A 21,401-nucleotide genomic window follows, 5' to 3' on the forward strand; every position below is an offset into this window, starting at 1 on the left:
AGTCTCGTGTACTGGTGAGACCCCTTGAGCCTGAATATGAAACGTTGTGTGTAAAACTCTGTCTTCCCACATTAGGTTATACCGTGAATTTTCAGGGCTCTGAACCTTGAGTGGGCGTGGCTGTCAGGAGATTGGCTTCTTCAGTCCTGTGTTCACAGATGTGAGCGTCCCTGATCTGGGTCCATTGACAGTAAGGCGTAGGGTCTAATGACAGTGTAAAAAAGCACAGTCCGGTTTTACTTTATACCGTGATCTTTGATAGCTCTGGTAGTGCCTGGCCACTGGCTTCTACTACTGTCCTTAATAGTGATGCTTATCAAGCAAGTTGATTTTTATCACCAGATGAGGAGTTTTAAATGAGTTTCTCTGATTGAAAAGATGAACTGGGATTTGAAGTTGACATTTTTCCTCCTGTGTTATGCAAATGTGCCTCATTCATCATTAAAGTCAAAGTGTTCGGCTTTGTGATCTCAGAGGTCCCATTCAGTTCTGATTCTGTGACTGCAGCACTGTTAAAATAAATGTTCCTACTCGGTGAAAGAGAACTTCTTTAGTTTACACCTTTATACCATCTCAGACACAACAGATTGCAGTAAGGAAATATAGCAACACAGGGCCTTGGTTGAAGTCAATAGTAATTAGTTTGAATAACCAGAGGAGATGCATTCAGTTAGGAAAAGCCTTGTTGGTAGCGCAGTTGACCAATAGGAAGCTTCTCAAATGGACTTTTCTAGAACTCTTGGTCCAGTAATAGCAGTTTACTCTGTTGGAGGTGTAAATTACTCTTAACTGCTGATTATGTCTTCTCACAGACAAGGATTAAAATCAGTACTCTTGATTTGCCTTTTGACTTGCATTGCCCATGTACAGAGTAACAGAGCTTTTACTATAATACATTAAATGTTTAAAACACTTTTCTTTTGAGGAGCAAAGTATCTTAAATTAATGTTAGTGGCAGTAGCATACTTTCCAGCCAGCAAAACAGAGAGCTCCGCCTCAGTTTGGAAGTTGACCGTACCGTGCCTTTTTACTGGTAGTGTTCGGCAGATACTTGAACGTAGGCATCTACAGTTTTGGAGAGAAGGGTTTTAGCCTGGTGTATTGCCCTAATACCAGTATGGTTCTTCTCTTTTGACCCCCCCCCCAATTAATAAATCCATATGTAATATTAATATATTGAATTTATTCATTTATCAAATACTGTGCTAGGAATTAGATATATAGTAGTCATCCAAATAGATAGGTCCCTGTTCTCATGCCCCCTTTTAGTCTTACAGATGTGAATGCCTTTGACGGGTAGTCATGAGCTGAAGGTGGTGTGTGTGATAGGTTCTCTCTGCCCTGTAATTGACAGCATCAAAGATCGAACTGTGCAGACTTTCCTCTCACCTAAGCTGTACACAGAAGGTAACTTTCACAGAAGTTGATGTAATTTACAAATTCTCTATGTTCCAAAGAAAACTTCCAGGCACCAGAAAGAATTCGTGTGTGTGTGTCTGTCTGTCTGTCTGTCTGTCTGTGTGGGTGTGTGTACATCCTCGGTGTATTTTGGTGCTGTACTTACTACCTTTAATGGACAATAAAACTTCTCATCCAGAGCATTGAAACTACAGGAAATCCTTACGATTATTACAGAAGCATTTTTTCACCCCAGTTTGAATATTCTAATTGTGCAGAAATATTTCCACTAGGTCATAGGGTTTTCTTTAAGAGGAAAGAGTGACCATTTGCCATTCGAATGCCCTTCCATTGTTGGTTGGTTGGCATGAGCTTAGACTGAAAAAAATAAAACATCAGAGTACCAAAAAAAAAAAAATTATTGAATACTAAAATGTTAGTTATAAAAATAAAGAAGGGCTGGAAGATGAAGTTTGGGAAGCCTCCCAGAAAATAGAACATGAAGAGATAAAACATTTTTTTAATGAGATAAAAGTAGAGGTACAGTCCAGAAGGTCCATCATTCAAATACAGCAATAGGAGTTCCATAAAAAGAAAATAATAGGGAGTTATGAAGAAATAATACAAGAAGATTTCTTAGAACTGAAGCAAGAGTTTCCAGATTGTGAAACCAGATGCCCAGTCTCATGGATGAAAATAGCCCCAAGGCTCATCATTGTGAAAACGCAATCCTAAAAACTTTCTGAGAAGGAAGAGAGGTTATATATACAAATGATTAGGGATCGGAATGGTTTGGATTCCTTAACAGGTCCTAGTGGAAGGAATAGGACAATGACGCAGTGCTCTCAGAATTCTGAGGAGAAACCTATTTCCAGCCTGTAATTTGCTACCCCCAGACCATCAAGGTAGAACAGAAACATTCACACATGAAGATCTCAAAAACTTACCTCTTGGTCATTTTCTAGAGAGTTAATGGACATGGTGATTCACCAAAATGAGAATAAACCTAGAGAAAAGAAACATAGAAGTCCACTCTTGAGAGGAACAAAGGGAATGAATCCCCAGGAGGTTGGTTATGAGAAGTCTCAGGAAGGTAGCTTTGAAGCAGATTGGAGAGAATAAGACCCGAAATTCACTAACGAAAGGAAAACAAACTGAACTTAGGTTGAGATGAGTTTTAAAGTTTAGGGGGAGCATTTTGAGATAAGTTATTGGTTCATAGAAAACAGGGCAAATTTTGAAATAAGATACTATTTTTAGGGGGAAAATTACCCAAAAAATGATTTTTAGCACAGTATAGTTCATGGCTTAGCTGTGAATTGAATATTCATTTAATAAATAATGGTGATAATAACCATATTGGGACGATAACAGTTCATCTTCTGTAACAGGGGGCTACTTGTTTTTATAAATAAAGATTTATTGGAACACAGCCACACTCATTTGCATGTTGTCTATGGCTGTTTTTATCCTACAATGGCAGAATTGAATAGTTGCAACACAGACCATATGGCCTAACTATTTATTATCTGGCTTATAATAAAAATACTTGCCAACTCCTGTTTCATAGGAAGAAACCAATAGAATAATGTTTAAAATGGGGAAAAAATAGTAGTTTTCGTATCTTTTTTTAGAAATATTATGGAAAGTAGCAGAAGGAACAGCTAAAGATAAAATGATTACCTTTGGGAAGAGTGAATGAGGAATGGGGAGGAGTAGAATCCAGGAAATGTTTTTTTTTTTAGGCTTTATATTGATTTTTAAGTTAAGTACGTGTATTACTTTGAAAAAGTCTGAATGAAGAATGCTGAGAAATTTGATTGGACTGGAAGAACGGAATAAACAGGAAAGGAAAAACAAGCTAGAGGCCACCAGTTACGGTGAAGAAAGCGGGAGCTCAAAGCCTTTTCTGTAAACACAGTGTTTCCACTTACTCACTCACTGATCCCGTGGACAATCATGGAAGAGTCCACACATCAGGCACTGGGCTCAGTGCTGCAGAACAGAGTTCCTTCCCGGAGGGAGCTCGGGCACCTAAAAGCGGACGGCACGCGAAGGGGAAAAGATGGTGTCTCATGGTGATGAAGCTGCTCTCGTGCTTTTCACGAGATGCTTTCACGGTCCAGGGAAGTTGAATACGGTGTCTTGGAGAACATGACACCAGAGCTGAGTTTTGAAGGATAAGAGACTGCAGAGGAAGGAAGGGCAGTGGAAGAATTTCCAAAATGGAGGCGTCTCCTAAATGAAACCTGAGAGAGCAGGGCTGGTTTCAGAGCCTGCAGGTGTTCAGTATGGTGGGGTGAATGGCAGAAGGAGCCGCTGACAAGGCCCAGAGGCCACCTCATGTAGGCAGGGCGCTGTGTTATGTGGAATTTGTATTGTTTGCTGAAGACACTGTAGATACACAGTCTGATTTTGTTTATACTTTAGGAAAATGTACTCTTGGTGCAATGAACCGGATAATGGAATTAGGGAAGGAGGCATAAACAGTAGAGGCTATTTCGGGTAAAAGAGGAAAAAAAAAAGACAAAATGATGGGAGTAAACTGAAGAAGTGGACTGGGGAGGAAACAAAGGGTTCAGGAATCATAAAGGAGCAAAGGGAAAAAAAGGAAGGAGGTAAGGATGGCCGAATTCTGGGCTGGGTGGCAGTTCGTGGGACATTAGCCTCTGATGGAGAACACAGGGACAGATGTGTATGTGCATAAAGGTAGTACAGAGTTAGATTTGGGAGGGGTGGTGGGGGTTTTGTGGCGTCTGTGGAATGCCTGATTGGAACTGGCCAGGATGCAGTTGGACATGCCCACTTGGAGGCCAGGAGGAGGGCTTGGATTTGGAAATGTGCAGTGGTCGTGGTGTAGGGAGATGAAGTTTGGGAACTGAGTAGAGAATTCAGGGAGCCCTTGTGGTATTAAGAGTATTGAACCCGGAGGACGCTGCCATTTAAGGGTTAGGCCTTATAATAAGGAGCTTAGCGAGGAAGAGGAGCTTTGGAAACCGGCAATCAGGGGAAAATCAGGAGAGAATGGCCCCCAAGAAATCAGTGAAGTGAGAATTTTAAGAGAAGGAAGTGGTCTATAGTTTAAAGTGCTGCAAGGAAGTCAGAATAAAGCCTAAAAATGCCCATTGGATTTAGCAGCTAACGAGTTATTGGTAAGAACCACTTTAGAGAAGTAATATGGGAGGAAGTGAAAAGTCAGGTACGTGGGTGATTTGTTAGTATAGTTAACTATTTTAAGATAGAGTCAAACCTGTTTCGTTGTTGAGGAGAAAAGAACTGTGTGCAGAGATCTAGTGATAGGAGAGGAGATGATTCTTCATTCGACAGATGTTTATGGAGCACCAGTTATGAGCCCAGTGGGTGCACAGCGTGGACAAAACAAAGCTTACATTCACGTGTCTCCCGGGTCATGAATGTACAATCAACTAGACGTCATACAATGTCAAGCAGTAACAAGTGCCAGGAGGAAAACATCTAGGGTAAGAGGATAGGAGCGGGAGGGAGGAGGGGAGAAGTGTTTTCTGTTGGGTGTTAGGGAAGGCATCACTGACGAGGAAAGAGCAACGCAAAGGAACCCCGAGTCTGAGGTGGCTGAGAAGTGGAAGAGAATGAATTGATTCCAAGTACCGATGGGAGGGTTCATTATCCTCCAGAGAGGGCCACCTTCCTGAGACCGGAGGGAGGCCCACAGGGACAGTCCACTCTCATGGCTGCCATGTGGCTAATGTTCACCAGGTGGCAGACACTCTAGATTCTCATCCCTTTTATTTTAAAACCCTATGAGATAGTTATTGTCCCCATTTTACAGATGAGGAAACCAAGTCTGGAAGAGGTTTTACCTGGCTGATCATTGTTAGAGCTTGGATTTACACTCTGCTTTTGGGCTTCAGACCCTTGCTGTTATCCTCCTGGGGATGCTCCAAGCCCATCAAAAGACAGATGAATTTGTTCAGGTTGTGAAAGGTGGAAAGGTGGGGAAGTGAGAAGTTGAGGGGTACATTGCCCATTGCCTGCACCCTCTTCGTGGTCAAGAATGGTTTTCAAGAGTCTTGGTAAGAGGTGGTTGGCTGGAGAGGGATTTAAGGAAGGGAGCATTCCCCAACACCCAGCTGCCTTTTTTTTTTTTTAAATTTTATTGGGGAAGGGGAACAGGACTGGACTTTATTGGGGAACAGTGTGTCCTTCCAGGACTTTGTTCCAAGTTAAGTTGTTGTCCTTTCAATCTTAGTTGTGGAGGGCGCAGCTCAGCTCCAGGTCCCGTTGCTAGTTGCAGGGGGTGCAGCCCACCATCCCTTGCGGGAGTCGAGGAATCGAACTGGCAACCTTGTGGTTGAGAGCCCACTGGCCCATGTGGGAATCGAACCGGCAGCCTTCGGAGTTAGGAGCACGGAGCTCCAACCGCCTGAGCCACCAGGCCAGCCCCGCAGCTGCCTTCTTGAGTAACGCTTTCCAAATGAGTTACCATTCCTCATGTTTCCTTTAAACCCTCCCCCCCCTTGTAACAAGGTGGGATTGCCTTGGTTCTTAGGAGCCTGCCTCGAAGTTAAGAGTGGGCATACATAGGTTGTAAAAATACATGTGCACTGTGGAAAATTTGAAGTGTATCTGATTTTGAAAGTTGCTTTCCACGTACTCTTTGTCACATTGGGCCTGTTAGAGTGGAAGGAACAGGGCAAAGCTCCCTGTCCTTCCTGCCGTCTCCATATAAGGGACCCTGGTAGCAGTCTGTTGTTTGGGCACTTGTCTGTGTGTGCATGCATAAACACACACTTTCATAGTGAAATAGGCCCCTTGGACTGCACAGGGATTGTCAGGATGGCAGAATTCTCACAGTGTAGTAAATGTAGGTGGTTTCTGTGAATGAATGGTAGAATAGAGTGTACCTGATGTTTTACTATTTTTAAGTGCCCATGGCAGCACTGAGGAACTTGGAAATGGCTCAGGCCATTGCAGAATTTTTAACTGGAGAGAGAGATAGTAATAAAAATAACTTGCAAAATGTTCTTATTGAAACCTGGCACTCATTTTTTGTAATGGAATCACGGTGAGGGAGTGAGTGTAAGAAGGAAGGTGAGTTTTTATATTGTTTGCTCTTTATGTTATTTGCAGTTTATCTTCTTGTAAAGGTAATTAGATCCTGCATTCATACTTAAACACTGAAATGCAGTGAGGGGAGCAGGAGGCCCACCAGTTTTCATGTAATTCAGAAGTTATACACATTTTTTCCCCCCTGCTGACAAATTTCCTCGTTTGCCCACACAGTTAGGAATTTCAGAATATGCCTGTATTATGTTTCTAATTAAGTTGTGGGATGCTGAAATTACTGTTTAATTTGTTCTTTATTGAACCAAAAAGATTTAATCACAACTTTTGAGCGACGGCAACACAGCAACAGAGGCTGTAAAACCGTTTCCAGTATTGTGCAGAAGTACATGCTTTCGGGCGCATCTATTCATCTATTCCTGCTCCATAAAATTTAGCCTTACAAAAAGATGATGTAGTTTTGTGTTTTTTTAATGTGTGCCATAAAAGAGGTAAAAAAGAAAAAAAGTAGAGCTAATTTAAGAGCGTGCTTTGTAAATTATTAGGTACTATTTGGAGAAATAAAAGTCAGTAACTGCTTATTGAACACCTATTGATGTTGCTGATGACATCTGTCATCCTGTGGGTGGCAGATGCTGGTATGTGACAGTCCCTCGCGGTGGTCTAAGTAAGTGCCCAGTAATACATGAGGTCTGCTGAGATTGCTTTCAGTGAGCTAGCGCAGTTTATTCTCAGAGTAGCATCACTCCCACTCACTTGGAACCCCCCACACACACACCCACCTCAGCGAATGGGGTGGCCTTATCTGTGCAGCATGAATGTCGCTGAAGGTGCAGGTGGCATTATCTTGTATGTGACCAAATTGGGGATGGGGTGGAGATTTGGTTTCACGCATCTCTCTTCTTCCAACCCTGTTCTCTTTGCTGAGTAATCAAATTCACGCCATACTTGAGTCAGCCCCACCTCTTCCCCCATCTTTCCAGCCTGTGTTCATCTGCCTTCTCTGATCTTCTCAGGCCCTGTGTTGACAGGGACCCAAGAAGCGGTGGGCGTGTGTGCTCAGCATGGGCCTTTGTTCTGATCTCCAAACTCTGCTGGAATAGGCATTTTCACACTTCACCCTACCTCATCCCTGAGCTTCCTCTAAGGCTCAGGTTTGTTTCCTCCTGGCTTATTTCCATGGGATGTATTTTTCAAGTGGAACTGGCAGCAAGAAGAACTGCAGCAGGGTACAGATCCAGTGGCACATTGCCTGAGTGCTCTTCAGAAAGCCTGAGACGATTAAAAGTGCCATTAGCAACGCAAAGCTGTACCTGTTTTCCCCACAATCCTGGCAGTGTGGTGGCCCTGCGTATTTCATGCTAGTTTGTGATATTTCATCGGAAATTGTGTTTTGTGATGTCTCTACTGCATTATACTTGTTCTTTATACTATATTAAAAAGTAGTTTTTATTGGCATTTGGTGGAATGTATTTTTTAAATGATTTCATTTTGTTGGGCAGAATTTTGAGTACATATGTCTGATTATTGATAATATCCCTATTTATTAGCTGGATTTATTTTCCAAACTTCCTTCGTCATTTCAGAACTTGTGACAGTTTTTCACGTTTGAGGATGTTGGTTTCCTGCAGTCTGATAATTTAAAGTTGAGAGATAAAGGAGATAAACTTATACTAACAGTATTTACTTAGAACTGACTCCACTATAATGAAGATTAGAGGGCAAAATTCTGTTCACTGCCCTGATTCAGAGCCCTTACCCATTCTCTGGAATTCAGTTTTCTGGAGGTGAACAATTGTTGCATCACACGCTAATCCTCACAGTGTTTCTTAGCATCTTTTACTAACTTGACTGCTTTTCCTGCTTTGGCAAATTCTGTCCCTCCCCACCCCCGCCTTACCTGCTCGCGTGTCTAGCAACCTCCTTGGCTGCTCTGCTTTTTGTGAGCCTCACTGTCCAGGTAGTATTTTAGTCCTTTTTTCTAGAAAATGCCTCTGACTCTTGGAGGAAAAAGACCCTGAATTGATAGACATTAAACTGACAAAGTATAATTGAGGTCTCAAGGATGATTAGAATCACATGCCTTTCATTTTTCTCAGTTTGCATCCAACGCACACCATGAACTCACTTGGAAAATGGGATCATCTCAGTTTAATCTTAAAGTTCTACTTACTGCCTGCACACCTCATTCATCTGGATATGAGAAATAATTATGAACACAGGCTAGTTATGCACCTCTGGGATGGTTTCCTGAGGGAGTGGGATTCTGTAGCTCTGTGGGACGCCCACGAAATCAAAGTCAGCGGTACAGATGAGGCGGCATCTGTGCCTGGCTAGACCTGGCTGCTGAGATTCGGCCGCCCCTCCATTGCCTGTATCTGAGGAGGGTGAGAGCTGCAGACCCGAGGCAGTACTTACAAGTTAGTGATTCGTGAGGCCCCCAGGTGCCGGGTTTCTAGAGCAGAGTTCTTTCTGTTCCCAGAATGCCCCAGAGCACATCTAATGCCAGCTGCTGCCCTCTTCTTACTGTGGTGCTCCGATGTTGTTTCTGAGAGCAAAAATTCTCTGGCATCAAAGGCATTGTGGTGGGGTTGGAAATGGGCTTAAGTCCTGGGTAGCATAAAAACCGTCATTTAAAAAGTCATGAAATATTGGAATGGAATTCATTTTGTCAAGTAATATATACATATGATTTAAAACATCAAATAACAGGAGAGCATATGATGAAATGCAGGGGTGACTTGTCTTACCTCACCAACTCCTCTCTCACTTTTTCAAGAGAACTACTTTTAACTCTTTCAGCTCGCTTTTTTATTGTGTATATTTCTATTTCTTGCTTTATCAATTGCAGACATCACTTACTGATTTTCTTCCAGAAGAAATGAGGGCTTAGCTTATTTTCATTCCCTCTCCTCCATTCCTCAGTATAGTCATGCCATTATTTCTGGTTCCTCTTTTAGTTTCATTTGTCGTTTTATATGCCAGCATCTTTTACACTTATTTCATCTACAAAGACAGTATCTTTTTGACTCCACCCCATCTGGAGCAATACGTTAGAGTTTGGGACAGGGTTAGGTGGGTCAGGGCTCTCCTTAGGACTTGGGGGGTATGTTCTGTAGGAGTAATCCTTTAGTCTGTGTTTTCCTCATGTGTCACACTTAATCCTGAGATAATCTAAAATATTTTATTTTGGATTTTACCATAATCTTTGCCCTTTTTTTCTGTGTTACAGAAATAAGTATCTTCCTTCAATCGATGATAATGAAAATACAGAAGAAAGAGAAGCAGGTAAGTGATCACATATCTTTTAAGGGAATGCATCCAGCATGCACTGGTGCTTTTTTAACGAGAGGAGATGCTGGCTGTTATGGCTCATGTCTTAACTTCTGGTAGTTACCCTGCTTCCCATTCTCCATGTGGTAACTGAGAGCTCTGTTATTAATGACTTAATACTGGGATTTTTACTTACGCTCAGGTCACCTCCACATAGAAACTACATATAGGAATAATGTAATGAAAACTATGAATTGGAATATTATGAAAAATTAGCTGTGCAGAGGAGAAAGTATTCCTCCCCTGGAACAGCTTTCCAAGTTTTTATAAAGAGAGATGCAATCAATTTTTATAGTTTATATATTTATCATTTTGGATATTTGATTATCCAAATATCCAAAATATCCAAATACTTTGGATATTTGATTATCATTTTGGATATTTAATTAAACTTAAAGCGTTCTCATTTATAAAATTCTTATTTATAATGAACCTCGGAATTTCTTCCTAGAGAAAATAGTCAACTAATTAAAAGGATGTTTGGCATTTGCTGTCTTGAAGGAGAGCGGAGTTGGTAAAAACATTTGGCTATGTGACCCATTCTGCCAGAATCTTTTTCCTTAGCTGGTACTCCTATGCTACAGGTGGTTACATATGAAAGGAACCCAGAGACCCCAACCAGTGTGGCTCAAGAAGGTGAGATGGGGAGACCTGCCTCTATTGGAAACAGGCTGTCTCTGGTCGGCTGGTTTTTCTTTTACAGAATTGAATGACAGCCTGGTAACCGAGGAGATCTGTATCCCTTTCCTGCACTGGACCCTTGTGCACATAGGTTGGGTGGGACCAGCTCCTCTCCTCTCCTCTGCTCCTAGGGAGCAATGAACAGTCAGATAAAGGGCGACTCAGGGATTCAGTGACAAAGACTACCCTCTGGTCGGTCCCCAGTAGGTAGGTCCTCACGAAACCAAAACAGAACAACCTGTTTGGGGAAATGAATGGACTCGTCTGCTGCCAATTCTTAACAGCAAGAGCAGTGAAGAAATGCTTTCTACATACTGATTTCCTCCTGTCCTGGCCCTGTAGAGTCATCAGCTGGTAGACAAACATTATAGAGAATGCAGTTCCATCTGTCAGGAATTTACCCTATGGATATATTTAGACAGGTGTGCAAAACTGTGTATATAAGGGCTTTCTTTGGTGCTTTGTTTATAATAGCAAAAAGGGAAAAGAATTAACATGTCCATCAGAAAGGGGGCTATTTAAATTATAGCATAGCCAAGGAGTGGAATATTAGTACGCTGTTGTTACTAAAGAGAACCCCAAACCCTCAAAATAGTCTGCATGTTTAATTTTTAAGACGTTTTTCAAAGTAAGTTTTTATTTCAATTCAAACATTCTTTACCAAACTCACCCCCAAATAAATGCGAGTTTTTTTCACGATTTTACTGGTTCATATTAAGACCTTTGGTATGTCAACCAGCTGGAGGGGTTTTCATTTTAGGCCTCACAGTAAGGTTGATGAGTAGGGCAGGGCTTTTATTTAAAAGTTAATATTAGCTATGGTAGAGGAGCGAGTTAATTAACTGGAGACATTTTCAGAAGGAGTTGGTCCTGCTCCCCATATAGTTCTGGTGATAGCCCATTCTGATGATTGAACCACAAAAAAAGGCAGAGCATGAAGATAGAAAATGACAGTCGTACTAAAGTAGTCCACAGGCTTCAAGACTGAGCATGTGTGCAGAGAGTTCGTTGCCCAACAGAGAGGAGGCCCATGTTCTAGAAGAACTTGGGATTTGATTCAATAGAACGGGATTGAAACTCTACCACTTAGCTTTGTAACTTTGGACAAGTTCAGCCTCATTTTTTATCATTTAAATGCCTCGTAAGGTATTGCTAAAGATTAAATAAGGTAATTCATCAAGTATGTGACATTCAGTAAGTCAGTGGTAAGGAAATCTTTCAGTATAACCATAAAATTAACCATCAAACTTGATCCTTTCTCTTACCACAATTCTAAGGTGTCAGAAGTAGCAGCAAGCAAAACGTCCACTCTTTAAAAACCCTCATTCCCGTGAATTCGTTTTTCCTCTTCTTTGGAGAAAATGGCATGTAAATAATTCTGATCTTGAAAATTTATCATTTCCCGTCCAACATCTTAACCAAGGTAAATTAAACTAAGATGACAGATTTTACAAGTTAATCAAAACTCAGTAATAAATAATCATGCTTCTTGTTCACCAGAAAGAGCATAACAGGAGTAAGTATGCCAAGAACAAAAGGTTGAGATTGGCTTTGTATTGCCTAAAGGAGTATTGCAAGAAAAATAGGCTTTAATAAAACATTTCAAAATGAACCATAGGGGTGGGCACTATTATAGTCTTTTATATTAAAAAACAACCTGATTCTAAGTAAGAATATATATATATATGTATATGTATATATATGTATATGCATATACGTATATGTATATGTATATGTATATGTATATGTATATGTATATATGAAAATCCCTAAGATGACCAAGTAGTGTTAGATGGAAAAAGTTAGCTAGAAAAATAAAATCTGAACTATAATCATTGAAAACCCATGTAGTCCTACTGATGTATATAGTACAGCTGAAAATACTTCTTTGTAATGGGACACATCCTGATGTTAGTGATGACAAACCTATACTATGGAAATAACTGATTTTTATTCATCCCAGCCCCTTGCTTGGTGCTGAGAGAAGTACAAAACAGGAAACTTGTATGTGCTATATGCTAGGTGGTACGGTCTGCAGGCACGTGTGATCGTTAGGGCTGCGAGGGGTTTGGGCGCACATTTCCATTGTAGAGGAAGGAGCGTTAAGAAGCACAAATGCAGTAGAAATAGGTAATACACATAGAATTAAAACTCGGAGCTATGACCGGGAGGTTAACCCAGACTCGCAGTCATTAGGAGAGAAAACCGAGTAGCATCGCCTCATCTGTCCTCAAGGAGGAGTCGAGGAGGCTCTGGTGACTGGGCTTTCAGAGCAGTGTCAAAGTGGCCATGAAAGACCTAGGACCTGCGACGTCTGTTGCTCACACACAGTCGTGGATGTGACTCTGCAGAATTGTCTTCCTTTGCCTAACTTTGATGCACCCTTGGGAAAACTAGCCCAAAACTAGTGTTGTGAGTATTATGAAAAAAGCACAAGTGCAACAGGGACCTTTCCCGTTTTGATGTGGTTAATAGTTTTCTCATTAACTCACTGTCTGGCCCCTCAGCCCATTCCTTTACTAGTACTATGGTTTTCGGTGAGTTTTGTAAGTTTTTGGAAACTACATGATACTTAGTGACCAAGGATCAAAAGTTCTCCTTTTGTGAGGATAAATGAAATAATGTCCACTGCTAACAAAATGGATCGGGGTGGAGGGGGGGGCATAGGTCTTCTGGTAGCTGCCAAGTCCACGTTTGATGTTCATTCATTAACCCTCATCTTGGGCCCCTTCTGGTGAAGTTGAAAAGTCTTAGAAATTACTTATATAATCTTGTATGTTATACTAAGTTGTTTATTCGCTCATTCTGATCTGGGCACAAATGGATTTATGAAGAAATGGATAGAAGAGGAAAAGTTAACGAATTGAAAGTTGCCTGGGGCAAGGTTATGGAAATACAGTGGTATTGGGGAAGGGATGATGGAAATAAAGTAGAGGTGGTTAGAGCGTCTTGCTAATTATTTCTAAGTTTGCTCTATCTGGAACATAGAGGCAGTATCATGAAGTGGTCAAGAGCAGCAGCCCTTGTAACCAGGAGCCAAACCTGGATTCACACTTAGCTCTGTTGCTTACTAGCTGTGTGACTTTGGGTGAGTTAGTCAACATCTCCGAGCTTCTGCTCTATACAGCCGAGTCATAATTAGAACCAAACACACCTGCCTTCTCTTAGAGTTGTTTTGATGACAAAGTCCTTTTTTTTTTTTAATTTATGGGGGTGACAATTGTTAGTAAAATTACATAGATTTCAGGGGTACAATTCTGTATTACGTATTGTGTGTTCACCATCCAGAGTCAGTTCTCCTTCCATCACCATATATTTGATACAAAGTCCATTTTTAAAACTCAGTACACTGCCTAATACTTAGTCCTTAATAAAGTCAGCCATTATTATTATAATTATCATCACAGACATCTGTTTTGTCTTTTAAAATATCAGAACAATTTTGAGTACTTGAGTAGTTGTGACTAAAAGGTTAAGACACATAAAAAGAACCATTCCCTATCCATGTATATATAGTATTTCTAATTCCAGGCCAGGGTCTTGCTGGGCCTTTGTAATTGCCAATGGTATGGACAAGGGTTGGCATGAGTTCTGGGCTCAGGGGCTCTGGTGGCCCAAGAATATAGTAGAATTGGCCAGAAATAAAGAGGTAGGAAGTAGTCTATATGTGTTGAGCATTTACTTGGCCTAGAAGTTACCACAAAAAACTTATGGAAGAGGTCTCTTCCTGGCCTTGGTTGGTGGAACAAACATCATTTCACTTTGGCAGATTAAGAAATTGAATCACTTTGAGGTTTTGGTTTGGCCAAAGCCATAGTTGTTTGGAAATAAAACTCATAGTTTCTAAAAACAACACAGGCACTTACTAAATAATATTTTCCCTCTGTCCTCCTAACTCTTCTGTGTCCGCATCTAAATTATGTAATCTGCCTTCCCCCAGTTTTTGTTACTGCCTGGAATGAACAAATCTTAGGTTGTCTTTGCCTATAGATTTAGAGACATCAAATTTCTAAGACTCTTGAAACATCATAAGAAAAGAAACACACCACCTCCCTACCCCTCCACCCCCATGCCCCCTTTTTCAATGCAAAAATATGAAAATAGAGGTGGGGAGTAGAAAGGACAGATTCAAGGACTTGGAGGTGGAGGGGTTTTGCAAAAATTCCATTTCCAGATCTGTTGATTACTCTTTAGTCCTACCTTACCTGCTTCTCAGCAGCATTTGACACAGCTGGGATCATTCTGTCTTGAAGTGCTCAGGCTTCTGTGATACCACACTCTCTTACGTATTTTCCCCCACCCGTGTCACTGGCTTGCCTGCTCCCTCTCACTCTTCGCTGTATGTTCTTTTTCTCAGGGACCCTTAAATATTAGTATTTCTTGGGTTTTGGTCCTGTTTTCTTTCTTTATAGGTGTTTAATTTATTCTTATAGAAATTTCTCTTGGAAAGTATATCCAAGAACCTACTAGACACCTTTACGTGACTTATCTTTAGATACCTGAAACTGAACTCTCCTCCTGGTTCTAAGCCACTGGGACTCAGTGAGAAGCCACATCAGGATCAAAATACCTGCTTTCCCACCCAAAACCCAAAGCACAGGACTCCTGGGAAAAGATGGATTGGGTATACTAAATGCAGGGGCAAAAAAAAGCAGAGAGAGAGGACACACATACAAACACCGCTGTACAGACGTCCCTTGTTTCTACCCTTCTTCAGATTGGTGTTGCTCACTCAGCACAAATGTATTTGCCAAATAAATGAGCCCCAGTTAAACAGTATAATAAAGGCAAGGGCATTTGGGGTTTTCTGCCGTTAGCATATTCTGTAGTCAGGTAACTGTAAGAAACATTCTTTCAGAAGAAATTGAAGGTGAAGAAATGAAGTCAATCCTATTTTTAATTGGAAAATAACTTTTGCCACCTGAAATGTTTTCCACAAACTGACTCATTAATAGTAGCAATTGATTCTTATTTTCTCTTTTCACTTTTATTATTTGGACTTGAATAAAAAGACTGAAGTTCTCAAATTTAGATAAGCTTTTCTATTCCTTTTTATGTTTACCTAATATCTTGATTTCAAGTTAAGTCCAAACATAGAACGTTTTTATCTCCCTGCGGGAGAAGATGAAGACAGACGCAGCCCTGCAGCAGAGCTGGCTGGGCCTTGCTCACTACCGGGTGAAGGTGCCAGGATGAAAGGGGCGGGGCTTTGTGGCCCAGGTGCAAAGTGCTTGCTTTGCTCTGCGCTGTCATGTGTAATCGCAGTGCCAGTGCCTCTCATATTCTGCCTTGATTCTGAATCCTGATGATTTGGAGGAGCAGGAATTTTCAGGCAAAACAATTTTTCCTGTTTATTATGAAAATCTTTAAATTTTTTTCTATTACATATATGTGAAATGTTTTCCATTACAAATATCATGAAAGTAATACATTTTAATTATTGAAAATTTAGATATCTGTGTGAAAGTCAAACCACCAAATGTGCGCAGCCTCAAATGATTGCTGTTAACATTCTGTTCATTTTCTTCCATTCTTTTTTCTATGCACAGGTATTTGTTGTCATTTTTGTTTACGTGTACAATTTTATACACTTTTTTCTTTTTCAAATGGAAAATAGTCATTTCATCCAATAACCATCTGATTGAGTTTTACTGTAAGCCACAAATAGGGGAACACTTCCTCATGAAGCTTACATTCTAGTCATGGGAGACAGATAAAAACAAATAAATAAGAACTTTCAGAAAGTTATAAAAAAGGAAGTGAAAGTTGCCCACAGGTTTTTCACCCAGACGTAATGATGATTAATATTCGTATGTGTCCTAAATCTGTTTTTAAAAGTTAATGTTGATATAGCATTTAAAAGAACCAAAAATGGGATTACATGATAGGTTACTTTTTTTGGGGTTTTTTTTTCACTTTCCAACATATTGTGGACTTTTTACAATGTCAACTAAAACTTTGTGTGATAATGTAATGTCTGCATAGTATTATTCCATATGATGTGCTATTTAAGCATTTTCCTAAAGATTGACAATAAGTTACTTATAGTTTTTTTCTCTATTAACAATTCTGTATCAGATATTCTTATATATAAAATCTTTGAGAACCTAAATGTTCCTTTAATTTGTGTTCTAAAAGAGGAATTGCTTCATTTGAAACACATATCCACAATTAAAATTTTAGTATTGTTGCCATGCTCCCCTGCAAAAAGGCTTTTAATTGATGTTCCTGCCAGCAGCGTATGAGAGGACCATTTTTGGCATGTTCTTACATTGGATTTTAAAAAGTTAGATATAATCCACATACCGTAAAATCCACATATTTAAAGTGAGCAATTCAGTGGTTTTTAGCGTAATTCACAAGATGGTATAAAGATCACCATTATCTGATTCCAGAATTTTTTCATCACCTCCAAAAGAAACCTTATACCCATTAGCAGATGCTTTCCATTCCCTCTGCTCTCAGCCCCCACACAACCTCTATCCTACTTTCTGCCTCTATGGATTTGATTATTCTGGACATTTCATATAAATGGTATCACAATATGTGGTCTTTTGTGTCTGGCTTCTTTCACTTAGCATAATGTTTTCAAGGTTTGTCCATGTTGTAACATGGATGGTTTTCTTAATTTGAGTCTTTTGACTTTGAAGTACTTGAGTGATTCTTAGGGAGATGACCCAGGTTTGTCCTTCGACCTCTGTTTGAAAAGCATTGACCTAGGACATATCTTTCTGTTAGTTCTTAAATCCTTTACAACTGACCCGAATCTGTTTCATCTAGATTCAAATCTTTAAGAGTCTTCCCCAGCAATATTGTAGATGGATAATTTTGAATCAGAGAAATGGGTTTTATTACTAGCAGTGCAGTTTATGAGCTAGCATTGTTGCATATTTTATCAGCCAGCCTCTCTCCATTTCATCCTTGTATTTCTAGATACTTGTCTCAATTTAAATTGTCAATGTCATATCAAATATTGTTGGGACCATAGTCCATCGTCTCCAGTCTGTTCCTTTTGGGGCCATTTTCCAAGTGATGAATTAATGTCCTTCATGGTAGAATCTGAAACAAAGACTTTATTTAGGCTCTTTGCTTCTTCCCCCACTGACTTTGAGACACATGGAAGAAATATTTTTTAATCCTCAGCAGATATCTTTTCCAAACTCCCAGCAAGGTGCCTTAAAAATAAAAAAGGAAAACATTTCTGTGGATTATTGACATTCAAGATTATAATTTTATATTTTTTATTAATAATATCTGCGTTTTGGGATACTTCCCCCTTTTCAACATTGACTGATTATGCTGCATTTCGTGGGTCCCAGCTCTGCCACTCTCTAGGACTCTAAGCTTGACACATGGCTCCGTCTCTCTGAACTGATGACCTTTTCTATAAAATGAGGCGTTAGAGTAGACGACTGATTCTTGGGAGTGGAATTGCTGGGACATCAGGTAGGTATGTGTGGGAAAAGAACCACCTGACCTTTTCCCAAAGTGGTTGTATACGCCGTCACAATTAACATTTCTAACCAGGTCTAATCATGCTGGTCTGGTGGCCCAGGGATCGTTATGGTTACCTGGGATGACATAAAATGCTCAATGCAATGAGCATTAGCTTTTGGCCAGAGGATTCAGAGCCAAGCTCCTCTCTCACTAGCTCTGTGGCCTTGGGCACATCACTTAATAGAATTAATCTTCCATTTTCCCATATACAAAATAGGCCTCTTCGTACTAACTTTGTAGGATTGTTGTAAAGACTAGATATCAGGAAACATGCTTCAAACGATTCCAAACATATCCATATGATATGTGTCCAATAAATGTTAGCTGCTGCTATGGTTGTTGCCTAATGATTGAATGTCCAGTTAACTCCATCTGCCTTAGCTTCTTCAGAGATCCACCTCCTTCAGAAGAGAGGTCTGGACATGAGGTGTGAGTTGGTGAGAGGGTCCCGCTTTCACTTACAGAGAGCTGCCTTGGTGGGATTAAGTCTTTAATGTGTTGTCTTTGAAAGCCTCTTTAATAAACAAACCTGCATCTCTTGCTTTTTTAGTATGTCCACCCTTGCATGCTAAGCAAAAAGTTCTTCCCTGAGGGCCAAGTATCCTTGGCACAGAACTCAGTAATATGCCAGGGATGGATGGCTTTGTACTCACAGGATCCGAGCTTAACTGGGTACCTGTTACTGCACTGTTGGGTGTCTTGTGGCCTTGGATTTTTTTCTTATTGTGGCAAAAAAACACATAAAATTTACCATCTTAAGCATTTTCTTGTGTTTGATTTTTAAATTCCTTTTAAGGTTTCTTAGTTCCTCCTTTTCGAAAACTATCTCAAGTACTGAGTCAGCAGTGAGGTAGTCAAACTGAATTGTTTTCCTCCTTTTTTTTAAAGTATTGAGTCCTGCCAGAATGAGCAGTTTCCTCTGGATTTAGGCTTGTTTCATAACTGAGGCTGGACTTCAGTTATGATAAAGATACAAGAAAATTCTTGTCTTTCATCTTTTTCTCCTGGGATTCTCAGTGTTATGTTTGGGAGTATGAGACAAGGGAAGGGAGCTGGAAAAAACAGGAGGGGAAATACACAGCTGAATTTTGCACTCTCCATCACTCCCAGTGTGAGCCAGGAAGTCTGAGCACAGATTGGGTAACGAGAACACTGGCGGCAAACCACACCACCTGGGCGAGTGTCTGTGCCCTTTTGCACAAGCCAGGCCTCTTGGTAGGAGAGCAGGCAACTCACAAATGGTGCTGTTCATAAGCTACCACCCAAAGATGATTTGTAGCCCTCTTCCTGGAAAGCCTGCTTATGCCTCCCAGGCTCTTTAAGTTATTAATCTGTTCCTGACCCAAAACAAGTGACTTATTTGGATTATTACAGGAGAGCGTGTTATTCGCTGAAACTAGCTTCCACGTTACCCGATTATTGCCAACCTTAACTTGGTTTTGAAATGACAAATGTACTTTGTCACAGCAGACCTGAAAGTATGACATGTAACTTAAACGCTTCCAAAGGGATGTTTCCTTAAAAGTGGTGACTTTAGGAGGCTGGACCGTTATTCAATGGTGCTCAAAACTAGCTTTGAAACTTCCCTTTTAGGGTTGCCTTCAGTACCTGTAACAGTCTTTCTAATGGCGTCAATCATAATAAAGCTTCCTCCTATACGGGTGGTGGGTGTTTTGCAAGTGGCCAAAGGTTGTTTGCTGCTGCGTCTGGTGAATAAGTTAGATGATCATACAGAAGAACATTATTTTTAGTTAAAAATAAAAGTTTGAATGACCCAGATTTTCTTGTTGAAAATCAAACCAGCTGAATGTTGATGCTGCTTGATATGTGAGAGCTAAGATTTGGGGGGAAAGCAACATACTGAGTTGGACCGTGCGACCTGATCACCCAGTGATCATCACCTTTAGTCATGACCGCCTTGGAACAGAACTTTTGTGAGTTAGCGTGATACCCGTAAATGCTACTCTGGGTCAGAACAGTGTGCCTAGGATTTTATGTCTTCTAGTGGCACCTGAAGGTATTTTATGGGAGATTGTTGTTACCTGTTCTAGACATGGCCCTTAAAAGGTGTTTCCGATTTCTTCACGTAACATGGAAAATCCTTCAGGCTTTTTTAAACATGTATTTCTTACATAATATGCTAACAACTTGGGATAGTTCTACCAGGGCAAAGGCTAACACAAACACTGTGTGTCCTGTTTGCCACCATCTCCCCAAGGCCTAGGCCAGGAGGAACTACTGTGTTTCCTCGAAAATAAGACCCGGTCTTATATTCATTTTGGCTCCAAAAGGTGCATTAGGGCTTATGTTCAGGGGATGTCATCCTGAAAAGTCACGCTAGGGCTTATTTTCCAGTTAGGTCTTATTTTCGGGGAAACACGGTAACACATAGTAGGAGCTCTGTAAATGCTGACTAAAGCCATGCGTTCAGAGTTACTAACGCGCTTTGTATGAAGCATGCAGGGGAAGAGTAATTTTCTTGTTTCTCTCTTTTTTACAGTTGTCACACTTAAAAGTTCTGAATCACTCCCCAATGTCTGATGCCTCTGTCAATTTTGACTACAAATCTCCCTCCCCGTTTGACCGCAGCTCCGATCAGGAAGAGAAAATTGAAGATGTTGCCAGTCACCGTCTGCCCCAGAAGGACCTGCACGCTGCTGAAGAGGAAGCTGAGACGCTTTTTCCTAGGAAAATGACATCCCATAATGGGATGGAGGACAGTGGGGGAGGAGGCACTGGTGTGAAGAAGAAACGGAAGAAAAAGGATCCAGGAGAGCAGGAGGGGGCAGCGAAGGGAAGCAAGGACAGGGAACCCAAGCCAAAGAGGAAGCGAGAACCCAGGGAGCCCAGGCGGCCCCGGGAGCCCAGGAGGGCCAAGGAGCCCAAGCCGAAGGATGGAGCAAAGAAAGTGCGGAAGCCCCGCGAGGCCTCCGGCACCAAGGAGGCCAAAGAGAAGAGGAGCGGCGCCGACTCTGCTGCCAGGACGAAGTCCAAGAAGGCCAGGTACGTCCTTTCTCCCGCCCTGAACACTTGGCTCCGTCTCCCCGGAGCAGTTTGCCTTTGGCCTTCCTCCAGACCCTGGACAGGGCTTTGCTACTTTCAGCCAAAATGAGCCGCTTTCTGACCTCCTAATGAGAGAGAGAACCTTGTAGCACTGGCCCTGCAGTTTCTTCCATTTCTTTTGGGTTTGGGATATTAGCACGCACCAGATGTAAGGGAAGGGACGTACAGGTGTGATGCCGGAGGGCAGTGGTAGTGTGGGAACAGCAGCGGTGGAGAGGCAGAGGTGGGTGCCCAGCCCGGGGCATCCACCGTGTGGGCGGTCTGGGAGAGCCGAGCGTGTGCGCAGACTCCGGGCAGAAAAGGGCTGCCTCGCTTCCCCAGGCTGCCAGCTCTCCAGGGCACGGCGTGCCTGGTCTTTTCTCTCAGTCGGTCATTAGCACAGTGCG

General features: G+C 41.3%; 1 protein-coding gene across 2 annotated transcripts in view; it reads left to right on the forward strand.

Moving 5' to 3' along the window:
* The window catches only part of CHD6 (chromodomain helicase DNA binding protein 6), a 181,863-nt gene that overhangs the window by 39,645 nt on the left and 120,817 nt on the right, over positions 1-21,401 (forward strand). For both annotated transcript variants that reach the window (XM_019748943.2, XM_074318117.1), the window contains exons 2-3: positions 9,674-9,729; positions 20,453-20,955. In XM_019748943.2, the coding sequence (XP_019604502.2) occupies positions 9,697-9,729; positions 20,453-20,955 (536 nt within the window). In that variant the 5' untranslated portion in view covers positions 9,674-9,696. The remainder of the gene's footprint in view (positions 1-9,673; positions 9,730-20,452; positions 20,956-21,401) is intronic.

The sequence above is a fragment of the Rhinolophus sinicus genome, linkage group LG13 (genome assembly GCF_036562045.2).
Source record: "Rhinolophus sinicus isolate RSC01 linkage group LG13, ASM3656204v1, whole genome shotgun sequence".
Taxonomy (NCBI): Eukaryota; Metazoa; Chordata; class Mammalia; order Chiroptera; family Rhinolophidae; genus Rhinolophus; species Rhinolophus sinicus.